Source organism: Clavelina lepadiformis, chromosome 9 (genome assembly GCF_947623445.1).
Source record: "Clavelina lepadiformis chromosome 9, kaClaLepa1.1, whole genome shotgun sequence".
NCBI lineage: Eukaryota > Metazoa > Chordata > Ascidiacea > Aplousobranchia > Clavelinidae > Clavelina > Clavelina lepadiformis.
In genome coordinates, this window is record NC_135248.1 from 4,172,109 (window position 1) to 4,184,541 (window position 12,433).

The 12,433-nt window shown below is 37.8% G+C and overlaps 2 protein-coding genes across 2 annotated transcripts; one reads left to right on the top strand and one right to left on the bottom strand.

Moving 5' to 3' along the window:
• Positions 1-781: 781 nt before the first annotated feature.
• On the top strand, positions 782-6,726 carry LOC143470448 (ankyrin repeat and MYND domain-containing protein 2-like). The gene is made up of 10 exons (XM_076968589.1): positions 782-925; positions 3,923-3,987; positions 4,133-4,271; positions 4,373-4,471; positions 4,718-4,875; positions 5,220-5,323; positions 5,492-5,608; positions 5,872-6,004; positions 6,179-6,310; positions 6,425-6,726. Exons 1-10 carry the CDS (start codon positions 883-885, stop codon positions 6,494-6,496), a joined length of 1,062 nt encoding a protein of 353 aa, XP_076824704.1. The 5' UTR covers positions 782-882; the 3' UTR covers positions 6,497-6,726.
• An 81-nt stretch (positions 6,727-6,807) lies between these two features.
• Positions 6,808-12,206, bottom strand: LOC143470443 (kelch-like protein 26). The gene is made up of 10 exons (XM_076968581.1): positions 11,877-12,206; positions 11,416-11,642; positions 11,072-11,147; positions 9,839-10,914; positions 9,520-9,732; positions 8,870-9,325; positions 8,546-8,700; positions 8,238-8,410; positions 7,798-7,978; positions 6,808-7,387 (listed from the first exon to the last, which is right to left on the bottom strand). The coding sequence occupies exons 1-10, from the start codon at positions 12,004-12,006 to the stop codon at positions 7,240-7,242; spliced, it is 2,835 nt and encodes a 944-aa protein (XP_076824696.1). The 5' UTR covers positions 12,007-12,206; the 3' UTR covers positions 6,808-7,239.
• Between the last annotated feature and the right edge of the window lie 227 nt (positions 12,207-12,433).

Consider the following 12,433-nt stretch of genomic DNA (forward strand, 5'->3'; position numbering starts at 1 on the left):
GGAGTCAGACAAAATGACTTGGTTACAAACCTGCATCATTTCATAAGCTTGCGATTTGCGAGGCAAAATTAGGTAAGTGGGCCTAGAAAACATTTTGAAATATTACTACAAAATATTGAAGTATTAGTTTTCAGACTTTTTGTAGTTTTTGCAGAATCATAAAACTCGATTCAACTTTTAAAAAAGCTTTATTTGCCTTGATTCAGATTAGCAGATCATGATTAGTCAGATAAGTATTTGACATAAGTGTTTCAAAAAGTGGCAAGGAATCGTAATGACTAGTTACACTTTCTAAAATATTTAACTTGACTTGTAACTCTTTCTAGGACACTTAATAAAAGTTTTCAGTAGACTCAAATCCATATTTGTAAGGACTCAACTTGACTCGCATTGACGACACTTAGCGGTGGCAAGCATAAATTAATTTAGGGGATTTCCCTGCCGCAGACCATGATTTCCTTTCACTTCACCACATGCTTACCAAGATTGCGTTGTTTTACTAGTTACTTCTATATATAGACTACTAAGACCTAGCTATTGATGTGGTCAAGTTTAGTGATTGCTGGATGCCATGGTATCATTTTATCAAGCTGTTGTAGTGTCATGTACCGTAGTCTGCTTTCAATTAGTTTGATTACTTCAGACCGAATTCAATTAGTTGTATCAAACGACAAACGTTTTGTTGCACACTTTATTTGAAATTTAACCTACAATTCATTACTAGGCCTATATAACGTTAATCTACAATAATATAAGAAAATGTAATTTTTCTTTCAGGCATACAGCATTAATACGGTGTACCACACAGCGGTATATAGGTCAAGTTGCTAAAATTCCACAATTTGCTGGTCGTTTTGAAATTAAACAGCTCCAGTTCTGGAAATGGAAGATTTAACAAAAAAGTTGTTTGATTTAGTTGAGACTGGTGAGTGCTTTCAATTAAGTTGTATTGATTTTTGGGTCTCTTATTTTCGCACTTCCGCAAATCGCATGAAGCCCTGAATGAGAAAGGGCTGTAACTGTAAGGGAATAGAAAAGGAAATGGAAATGATTATTTCATTGATGTCCGTTAACCAAGTTTCTGAATTGTAATGAATTTACCGGCAGAATTTCGTCACTCGTTTTAGATGGAGAAGAGAAAGCGACGCGGTGTCATAATGGTTAATGATGGGGCTTGGATGCTAGATGTTTTGGGTTCGAATCTTGCTATTATTTGACTTATTTTTTTGTCCAAATTTATTTTTGATCTTAGTCATGAGAGGTGAGAGTTTGGGTCAGAGGAGACTTTCAAAAAATCTTGTGATTTTAAGTTGAAAAACAGCATTTATTTCAATTCGCAGCCAAGCTTAGTAATTTAATCATGAGAAATGAAAGCTTGTGCAAGTGGGGATTAGTTTTACGTTAATGTACACTTTAGAAAAATTAATACGTCGTTTTAAGTTGAAAATCAACGTTCATTTCTCTTTCAGTTTACCAACTAGCCTAATTGTCGTTCACGGTATTCGTATTTTCCTAACTTGGTAAACAGCAGCAAGTAAAATAAATGTCTACTTCACCAGCCACCGTTTACTGAAATAAGAAAATACCAATTGTGTAACCGACTAGCCATTTACCCAAGTAGTTTTTTCCAAATTCAGTAACCGGCAGCAGGTGAATAGACGCTTCCAAAGAAAATATGATTTTATGATTCCTCAATATTCAATCTTGACGTTGGAATGCAGAAATATAAGAAACTCGATTTCTTTATTCGTCAGTAACTTAGCTCATTATTAAGTAACTATCAACTGAAACTTGGTTTGGATTTTATGTAAGACAATATACAAATGGAATATATACTGGTAGTCTATACTAGTTTCCCAAGGCATATCATTGTTTTATTAACTGTCTGTTCAAAAATTTTGCTAAGTCTAACAAAGCTTCCCGTGGTAACATAACATAAATAACATTACATTTAACTTGAAATAATCATGATATAGGCCTAAGCCTAGCCTCAAATGCAGTTACTTTGTGTAGTCGGTTAGTGCTCAGTGCATTTAGGCTTACTTTAGTTGGCATGGGGCCATATTTTCTTGTATCATATTGAACTTTTTATCCTTTTGCCAGAGGATGTCTTCACTTAGCTTTAGTGACACTTGTGTGTAATTAATATTTTGTTAATTAAGGGAATGATCTCACAAACATCTTTTGTAATATTCAAAAAAACTCAAACTTCTTTCGGTTTTTGTATTTGTGCAAACCTAAATCATAATTTGCAGAAAGCATAAGTTATAACGGACCAACTATACTGGTATATATATACATTATAAAACGTTGAAGCAGTACTGTAGTTAAAGTCATGTATGTTTTAAGCTCTTGGGCTTTGCCATTTTCTCCTTGCTCGTTGTTTGTTTGAAACGTTTTGTTTTTGTATAGCATCCTACATCAACATCAGCAGCTTTCTTTTTTGTTCTCCACAGCTGAGAAACGATACGTTATGAGTTATTAGAATATTTAATTCAGATAAGCACAGTTTATTTTTTTGGTCACCGACCTTGCTCATAGATGTCTTTCAATGGATTCATTTATGATTTGTGCAATTGTTCTTCTTACGCTGTGTCCTTTTAGCCCTTAATAGCATCGATGTGTAAGAAGAAGAGCTATTGATGCCTACCCAAAGGCATTGCAACAACAGTGCACCTTAGTTTAAACCTAAATTGTGGGTCAGATGCTCTAATGTCTACTCAATGTAGCTGATGCATTAGGTTTCTGCGGTTTCTGGCAGTCTTATCCAACTACATTGTCATCTTCAACATGTTTCAAGAGCAATGTTCCCTCTGTAGTGGCCTGGGAGCCACTTTCAATACCAATATATCATTCGTGGGAAAGTATTCGCCAGTTATTTATTGAAGTATTGTTTAGTGATGAAACTGCAATTGTCGCTTAATATTTGGAAACTTTCTCTAAATAACGTTATGTGAAAGCGCCGTTTAGTACGCTACCAGGTGATTTCATAACATCCGAGTTTTAACTGTAAATAATCCCCATTGCCCAACGCTTATTTTATCGTTTGCGATTTCTGACATATTTGTGTATATTGTGTTGAATATTTCCGCTCACACCGCTCCGCTATATAAACTCGAACCGATACGCGAGTAACCGCGCAGACAAAGATATAGAATCGTACGAACGTATTACGTTAGTCATGTTAATTGTAATTCGTTAGACATGTTTTAAATGGTGAATGCTAAGTTTGTGATTGTGTCATACTCGGAACCTGTACAGTTCCTACAATAAAGGATTGTTTCTGATAAACTGTATCTGTAATAACGTAAGAGATTTCGGCTAGTACAACGTTAGGTTAGAGAATTCTAACCGCACGCAACCACGGAGTCAGATCATTAATTCGGCAGGTAAATTAAGTCCGAATATCATAAGTTAAGACTGATAAACAGTGCAACAACCTCTGCATTTTGGTGACCCCGACGTGCGACAACCTCTAATTTTTCACGAGTCTGAGCAAACACACTAACTCCCTGAGCGGTCCCTTGGACCACTGTGAGCAACATCAGACGTGCCACGTGCGCACTGTGGCCATTATTATGCGTTTATTTTATTTTTAATTCAGGTTGGATTTTTTTCTTGTGCGCAGCACAGATTTTCTGTGCGCGGATACCGTGTCAGCAGTGCGCATTTGCGCACACGCGCAGCTTAGAGGGAACATTGTTCAAGAGACTTATTTTGTTGATTTCTGTTTTAAACTCTTTTCCTGTCAGTCATGCTAGGCTTTGAATGTGAACCATGGAATGTTTATTTTGGCTTCAATTTGTGTTTCTGCACTTGAGATGTTAAAAAGTTTTCTTAAATTGTTTTCTGTATTAAATCATAATAATAATGTAATGGTACAACTTCCAGTAACATTAACATGGTGTTTATGCTTTTTCAGGTAAGGTAGATGAGTTTCGTTCTTTAATAAAAGACAACCATGATTCTCAAAATTTACATAACGAGGTGATAGAAAAATACTTTTTTGTAGGCAAATTTTAATAACAGGGTAATTTTTGTTCAAATTTAATGTGTGTGTGTGACGTATTTTCCAGCTTTGATTCTAGCATTTCTTTGTTGTTTGTTTCAATTAAAAATATTTTCTTTTCAGAGTGGAATGAATTTGCTTATGCAAGCTGCTTACAAAGGCCACTATGAAATGTGCAAATATCTACTTGAATGTGGTGTTGAAGTAAATGAAACAATACCCGATAATCAGTATACTGCCTTAATGATGGCTGGTCTTTCTGGTAAGGCAAACCAGTGTAAATAGACAAGCTTATTGAATGGAACAAAGGTGGAAAGGCAAAATGTCCTGTAAAGATTAAACTAGTAAAGTATGGTTGTTTAGGTAAAAAAGATGTTGTGTCTTTGTTGCTAACAAACGGAGCCAATGTTGAAAAGCAAAACTCCATCGGAAAAACCGCCATCGAGCTAACATCATTTGTTGGTATGTTGTAATCGTTGTGTTATTCTTCAGCCAAGCTTCAAGCTTGAGTCAATGGATGCTGCTAGAGTTTAAAGTGTTTGATTTTCAACAAACCATGTTGGCTCAGCGTATTATTGCAATGAAGTTAAAAGGCTGCTTTATTGATACTGACATTTTAAGTCATCGCCATAACCTACATTTCAAGAACGCACCACCATTCTTCGAATCTACATTAAAATAAACGCATGTTCCTTTCTTTGCATGAAGGTCAACACGACTGTGCTAACTTGATGAAAAATTTTCTTTCTCTGGATAAACTGGAACCTTATTACACAAAGCAAGGTGACAATGAACCGAGAATTACTAAAGGAGTTGCAGCTTCATTGCAAAAAATATTGGCCTCTACTAACCCTCACCCTGTCAAGGTGATGCTCTTACCGGTTATTTTATTTCAATGGTTTAACTCATTTTGACAATAAGTAATTCAGTGTTATTCTATTGTCATAGCCAGGTATGTTCTCTGGTTGCTGAGTTACTCAAAATTCTTAGTTAATGAGCTTCCATTGTTTATACCTTGACTATGCTGCTATCAGCATTGAGAAGTTTTTACTGAAAATGAAATGTTTGCTGTGATGGCCCACAAAAAGCCATTTTTTCTCTGTGAATCAACAAACAGTTTTAGGCATTTTAATAGACTGCTAGGGAATTCAAATCATGCAAAGTGTTAAAGATAAAGATCAGTTATTTATCTCTTCTTAATTTTTTCTAGATTGTTTTATCTCTCATGGACTCTCCTGAACTCTGCAACAGAATCAATATTAAGAAAACTGTATCTGTGTTGGAAGATTTTTGTGGAAAATGTGTTCGATCGAAGTAAGGTTGCTTCTTACTGCTGGTCAATATCCTCTTTTTCAGTATTTCTTATATGATACGAAATAAGCCAAAACATTGCTTCTGATCTCCATTTATTTATGAGTTTGTTGCTATTTAATGTTGTTTGTTTAATGTTCCTATTTGTTCAAGTATTTTTATTTTTTGCAGAAATGATTATGACGAAATTCTAGCGCTCAAGGTCCACTATTATTCAATGATCTTAGACCTTTGCAGAGAGTTTTTGGTAAGGCACGAAGATAAAAAACTGGACCCTCTAGTCAAACAGTGAGTTGAAGTCTTATTTGTGCTGTGCTGTTATTGGAATGGGCTATAGACAAATATTACATGTCGAGATTTATCGTTCAACTAATCCTGTATTTTCTAATATATTCTTTATTCCTGTCTTGATAGCTTGGCAGTTTTAGTTGAATATTACCTTGCTACAGTAGAATAAATTTGTGACAACACTGCGAGCCTGACAGTTTGAGTAGTCAGTTTCTACACCACACTGCAGTTAGTTTCAGCTGTTGTTTTTGCTCCTCTTTTAGGCTTTTGCTCGCTGACGGTGACGGATTTCAAGTGGCGGTTGAAAAAATGATTCGTAAATCGATATTAGCCTTTCCACATTCTGAGCTGCCGTTGATGGAGCATTACGTCAGAACCATTCACCCTGTTACGATTGTGAGTTTCTCGTTTTTAAATGAACCTGATTTCACGTCTTAGTATGGCTTAGCATTTTAACGCGGGCAAAACGAACTGACATTAGATTAACTGCAAAGTTTAGCTTTATGTAACTTGATATTTGTCCAACAAACGGTTTTTAATTCCGATCATAATTGTCAAATTAAATTAAAGGGGTCAAATCCAACGTCGTTTTCCTGTTTGCTAAACATGTTCAACGGAATGCATTCAACGGCGCAGAGAACAAACGTATGTCAGGCTTGCGGCTCTAACGACTCACCGTTACGATGCGGTGCTTGCAAAGCGGTAGGTGTTTATAAGTAGGTTGTGGATTCGCCCTTGAATATTATAACCATTTTGTCACTGACTGTCACCGATTGAAAATAATTTGCAGATTTTTGTGACATTGATGTTTTTCAGGTGTCTTATTGTTCAAAAAGATGCCAGAAAATGCATTGGTTTGTTCACAAAAAATTTTGTAAAAAATCTTAGCGTTTTAAACACAAACGTAGCAGTACATCGTGTTGTTTTAGTACGATATGCGCTGTTTTACCGCCATCTTTTGTATGTATTCATGACAGGTGGTGTTTTACGAATAAATCAATGCTCATCCTGTAATTTACAAATCATCAGCTAAGTGCATTGTCGGCCCACCGCAGTAAATTTTTTAAAATGAGCATTTTAATTTTTTCATGGTCGTGTAACTGTCATCGTGTTTTTATTTTATCGGTAAACTGTTTTCTTCTGAAATACTAATTGAACGCTTCTGCATCAGTCATATAATATATCCTGCCGGTTTCTCGGAAAGATATGGATTTTTTTAATAAATTCTATGTACAGAAATAATCTTGCTTATTTCTCACAATACAGAAAGTAGTCATCACACGGCATGCTACAAAAGTCCACTGAACAGCTTTGCATTGCTATGTTGATATATATAAAATAGGCCAAAAACCAAAAAAATTTCATGAAACATAGACAGTGAACAGGTGAGCAATGGAATGATTTATAACAGGCCCACACATACACAATGCGATGAGCCACTCATGCAACGGCTGACGATAAGAGTGAGTTGTGCGCTGAAATTTTTTATTTTTTAATGTTTATAATTAATTAGAGTAATAAGTTCAAACCAGCTCGCATCGCTAACGATCTACATATTGATAAAAAAAATTACGACTATTGACGATAAACAGACGTTTCAAAACAGCTGTTGGCAGAATAACTCTGTGAATTTAGCGCTTGTTGGTCAGCCGTTGCAAGAAACCGGTATTTTCGTGCGGTCTTGTTGGAAAGAAAATCTGGCAGGATGCGGCTGAACCTCTGGGAATAGGAAGAAAGTGTGACGTGCAATGCCATTCGCCTGATTTTGTGTCGTAATATCTGCAGGAAAAGTAGTTTTTAATGTGTACTAAGTTTTATGTTTTCTTATTATAAGTGCATGACATTTTCAGCGCTCAGTGAATCGTTAGTAGAATAATAACTTAGTTGCCAACAATTGGAAACAAAAAGCTCTACTGGCTATTTGAAATGTAGTGAAAGCCATTGGAAATGTTTTCTGGAACGTTCAATATCTATATGTTCAACGATGTGTGCATGTCAACATCTTAATATTTTTCTGCTAAGATACTTTCACATATTTAGTTTTATCTTTCTAAATTGGCCATTTCAATCCAACAGAACCTTTTGTAATTGTCCAGTGTTTCACTTTGTTTATCTGCTTACTCTCAATGCAGAGTCTGAAGATAAACATACAAAATCGGATAAAATATTTCCGTCTTATACATTCTCACCTGACTCTTTGTAACGCTTCGTTTTCTCTCTTCCATCCTCCGATGAAGAAAATCCTGTCATCCACCACAGCTGATCCAGGAAAATAGAAGGTTTTCGGCCATCCTAACACCCCACCTTGCACAAGCACAGTCCAAGTGGTACCATCGTATGATTCAGCAGAAAAATTTATACCGTCACCACCTGGAAAATGGATCATTTATCACATTTATAATGATTTTAAATATTTTAGAATGAAACGGTTGAAATACTAAACCAACGGTAAAAAATTTACACTGCTATTACGGTGAATAGTTACGAGTTATCACGATTGGTTTCGTTTTTTCGAATATGTGTACTATTGTATACCCAATAATCTGAGGTTTATGATACGAAATCTTCTTTATAAAACAGCAATTGAAACTCTCACCCTTTCTAAATCTATATACAGTGAACTTCTTACCTATGGCATAAGCTTTGTCGTTCACTGTCTCCATGACGTGTGAATCTCTTCCTATATTCATTGGATGACATTTTTTCCAGGAGTCTTTGCTGGGATCGTAAGAGAAGACTCTGTCCTCTTTCTCGCTCCCTCCGCTGATGAGGATATCTCCTTTAAAAACGCATCCGGCGTGTCTACGTAATAGAAAATATCTCAAAGAAGTACTAACCATCTGTTAACTTACTCGTTTTTTCTTTTAAAATAATTTTGATTTTTTTCTAAAAACTCTGGAAAACAATCTTGAGGCATGTTTTTTATACTTATCATACTTGTAACGGGTTTCGGGAAGAGGTTTTCCCATTGCCCAAACTTTCTTTTTCCTGTCCAGGCGTTCCACGGTTGCGGTGTAGCCTTTCGGAGTTAAGCCACCAATGGCGTATATGTAACCGTTCACGGCGTGCAGGGAGAAACAAGACCTTTTGATCTGTGGTTACGAGACTATACTTTTACTTTGCAAATCGCATACAACTTTGTGTGGTGTGAATACTGCTATTAATACCGTCGAATACTAATAATCAAACAGCGACAATTCAAACATCAACCGTAGTGCAATAGTAACCTATAAACAACGGTAATTAAACATTTTCACTCACTCTCATGTCGGGCATGTTGTACCAGCGCTTGTCGGATAGGTCCAGGCAATGCACCTTGCTCACCATACATGAATATGAGTCGAACCCACCGACGACAAAGACGAAATGATCAACCGCAACAACACTGTGCAAGGAATTCGTTTCCGGTATCAACGTCAGCTCTTGAAAGGTGCCGTTTGTGACGTCGTAAAGGGTGCAAAGGTTGCTATAGGCAACGGCTTGGTAGCCCCGTTCTTCGCTTGTCTCGTCCTCGATGGGGAAACTCCCACCAAGGGTTAAAACGCACGGAAGCCCCCTCATCTTAACTTCCTGATCAAAACGCATGTTTGGTTTGGAGGAAATGACGCTGGTGATAACGTCACACATCTCCTGGTTTTCCATGATAAGCAGATCTGTGGTGACGTCATCAAGAAGGTGTCTCTCGCCTATGAGAGGAAATCGAACGGCAGACATGACCTAGAAATAAGAGAAAAGGTGATGATGGAGTTCCTGGTCGCTCTTTTACAACATAAAATAATTTTTTAAACTGAAAGATTAAATTGACTTTATTAGTTCCGACTGCGCAGTGGATTTTCCATTGGCCACATTTTAAGATCAAACAGAAAGCGGAAACATGCGAAGTGACGACACAAACTTGTAACCTACTCCACCTCAGTAATATGTTGCTTTCGGTTTTCTTCGTTGTGGGCTATCCAGCGTCTAACTGCCTTGAACACAGCCATTTCCCCATCTGCTACCGGAAGGTTAAGCTGGAGGTCATTCGAGGTCGTGACCTCCAGTAACCCGCCAACGGACAGTGTTACAAAGCCCAGCGTGCGAGAAACTTCTAGAAAGTTCTTGACGATAAAATCATGGGCGAAATCCTGTATTTTTGGTAAGAGAATTAATCGATATGCTTTGTACTTACATGCCTACTGTAGTTACTAAGTAATTTCTGAGTATTTTGAACGGTAAAACATTTTGATTTACCTTTAGCTTTTCACATTTGTAATCTATCGCAATGCTGCGGTGCTGGATGCAATTTTGAACGCTGATGGTAAATTCTAAAAACTCCGCGCATCCTTCTATGACGTCATTAAGCTGCATGCGGTCGCTAGCTTGCATGAGTTTGGAGACGTTTTGTGTGGTCACATTCACCTTGCCCGTGTACATGAAGTCTATCAACGGACCAAGGACGACTTCGTCTATTTCGTTAACTTCCAATTCCCGAAGTTCCTCATTGGTGGATAAAAGAGGTTGGAAGAAGTTGGATCCCGCTGCCAGCAGCACTGAATGAGCACTCGCGCAGACCTTCTTCGATGGAGACCGAATGATGACGTCAGTAAACTTATCTTCGTGACGTAATTGGGCAAAATGCTGCAACAGTTTGTTCGGAAGGCCCGGATCCGAATATCGGTAGCGGAATTGGGCAGCTACCGCATCTTTCTTCTCGTCCGAAGGCATCTCCTCCGTTTCGACGTGGAGGACCTTCTCGAACTCGTTGCAGGCTGTCATTACATCATCCAACTCGCACTGCGTCGCTAACACACGCAATGCGCTGACGTTCTTTTGCGTAATATCGATGTGAGAGGTGTAGAGAAAATTAACCAGTATCTCGACTGGATCGATCAGAGAAGCAGGAACAGGATTCTCGTCATCACTTGGGTTATTTCCTATGGGTTTTTCTTCCTGCTCTTCATTTGATTCCACTGCGAGTTCGGTTGATAATGGAGGAGCAAGGTCCTCGCCTTCAGCAGCTGGATCTTCCGTCAGCGGTTCAACAGCTTCTTGCGATGTTGTTGGTTCCTCTGATGAATTGCCTTCACCTGATTCTTTGTTTTCCTCTGCATCATTTTCCAGAGTCAAAACGGCTCCTTCCTGATCGCTGTTTTCAGATTTTATGTCGTCAGTCTGTAGCTGGGAGATCAATCCATTTTCATCTTCGGATTTAATTTCCTGGTTCTCCGCATCTTCTTCTTTGCAGTTGGGAGCTTCAGTTTCATCTTTAATGCCGTCCTCGGCCACAGCGTCTTTATCGACATCACTCCCGGTGTCCGAAGAATTCTCTAAAGTGAAAATTGTCGTTTACTGCCCATGAATCCCATACTGCTGATCACGCGCATAACTTTATTCGGGATGAGTAAGTGCAAGAGGCGTGTTTGTTCAACAAACTAATTCCGACTGCATACAATAAAAGGAAAAACTCAAAATAATGGAACCTACCTAGCGCTGAGTCCTTTGCGTCTTCACTGGTGCTGTCGATATCAACGGCAACAGAGTTCTGAGAAGTAGTGACCATCTAAAGAGTAATTTGCAGATAGTGGTGTACAAAGACAGTTTGGCATGTGGGCATTGTATTAAAACACTCGCATCTCAGCAAACAAACCAGTATTCAACAATTTATAGCATTTATGCTAATAACCAAACGCTCTGCTACTAATCTCAAGAATGTGCAAAACTATATCATTAGCCCAGTCTATTAGAAGCGTAGTTCAACAGTAATCCTGCATGAAGATAACAATAGCTTTAAGACATAGCTTCAAATATATAAGGTTAAACTGACTTACATCTAGCAAAACCGAATTGAATGAAAGCACAAGTTTGTGCGCTGAATTTTTTGGATTTTTCTGGAAGAGATCGCATTTCACTCCATCTTGACGAAACTGCTCCAGATGAGTCATAAGGTTTGCTGCATATTCGTCAACGTTTTCGATGATGTGGTGCTGATTATGATGACGTCCGTGCAACGATGACGTAAGATTTCCCATAGTTGTTGGCAAAAGGTTTTTCAGACCTGTCAATTGGCAGGATATTTATCCATTCATAAATAACTTTATTTTCTTGTCAAGGGCAACTTAGAGTAGAAATCTAGACAAAGACTGTGTAGCTTTTCGCCAGGTGACGTGTTGTTTTGGCGGTCCCAAAAAAGTAGTTTATCCAACGATTGATATCCTTTTCCGCTTATTACAATGTTTGGGTTGAAATGGCACAATGGGTTAATAGCCCGAGCCCTTTTACGAAGACCTACCTTTCACACTTAGAGATTTCTTCTTTTTTGTCGCTTCTCCACTTTTAGCTGCTTGATTTTCTACCTTCTTTCGGCCAACTTGGGGCAGCTTACTTATTGCTTTCAAACCCTTGAATACGGTTTTCGGCATTTTAGTTTAACAGGTAAAGCATTTCGATATCTATTTTGCTAAAGGTATCTGCGCTAAGATCACAGCTTAAATACTTTAGCTAGCTAGGAAAAAAGTTGGACTAAGGAAAAGATTAATTGATTTTCAGTTTAATAATCGTGATCTCAACTGTAAATCCACGCAATGTATAACATGTCATGGTAAATTACATATTTAAAAACGTCATGCCCTGACACACATAATTAAATCTGTTTTCTTACAACACGAATTTGCAAAAATAAACCAACTATAAGAAAAGCAGTTTTAAACACTCATACTTCAACCGGTTGGTCTGCTTTTGACTATGACATCACAATTGGTATCGTGCTCCAATGACTGAGACGCTAAAGCGCCCAGGGCGTATGAAAATCGCTAGGCAAACGTGTTCGCAATCGTTAGTACTGGAAAC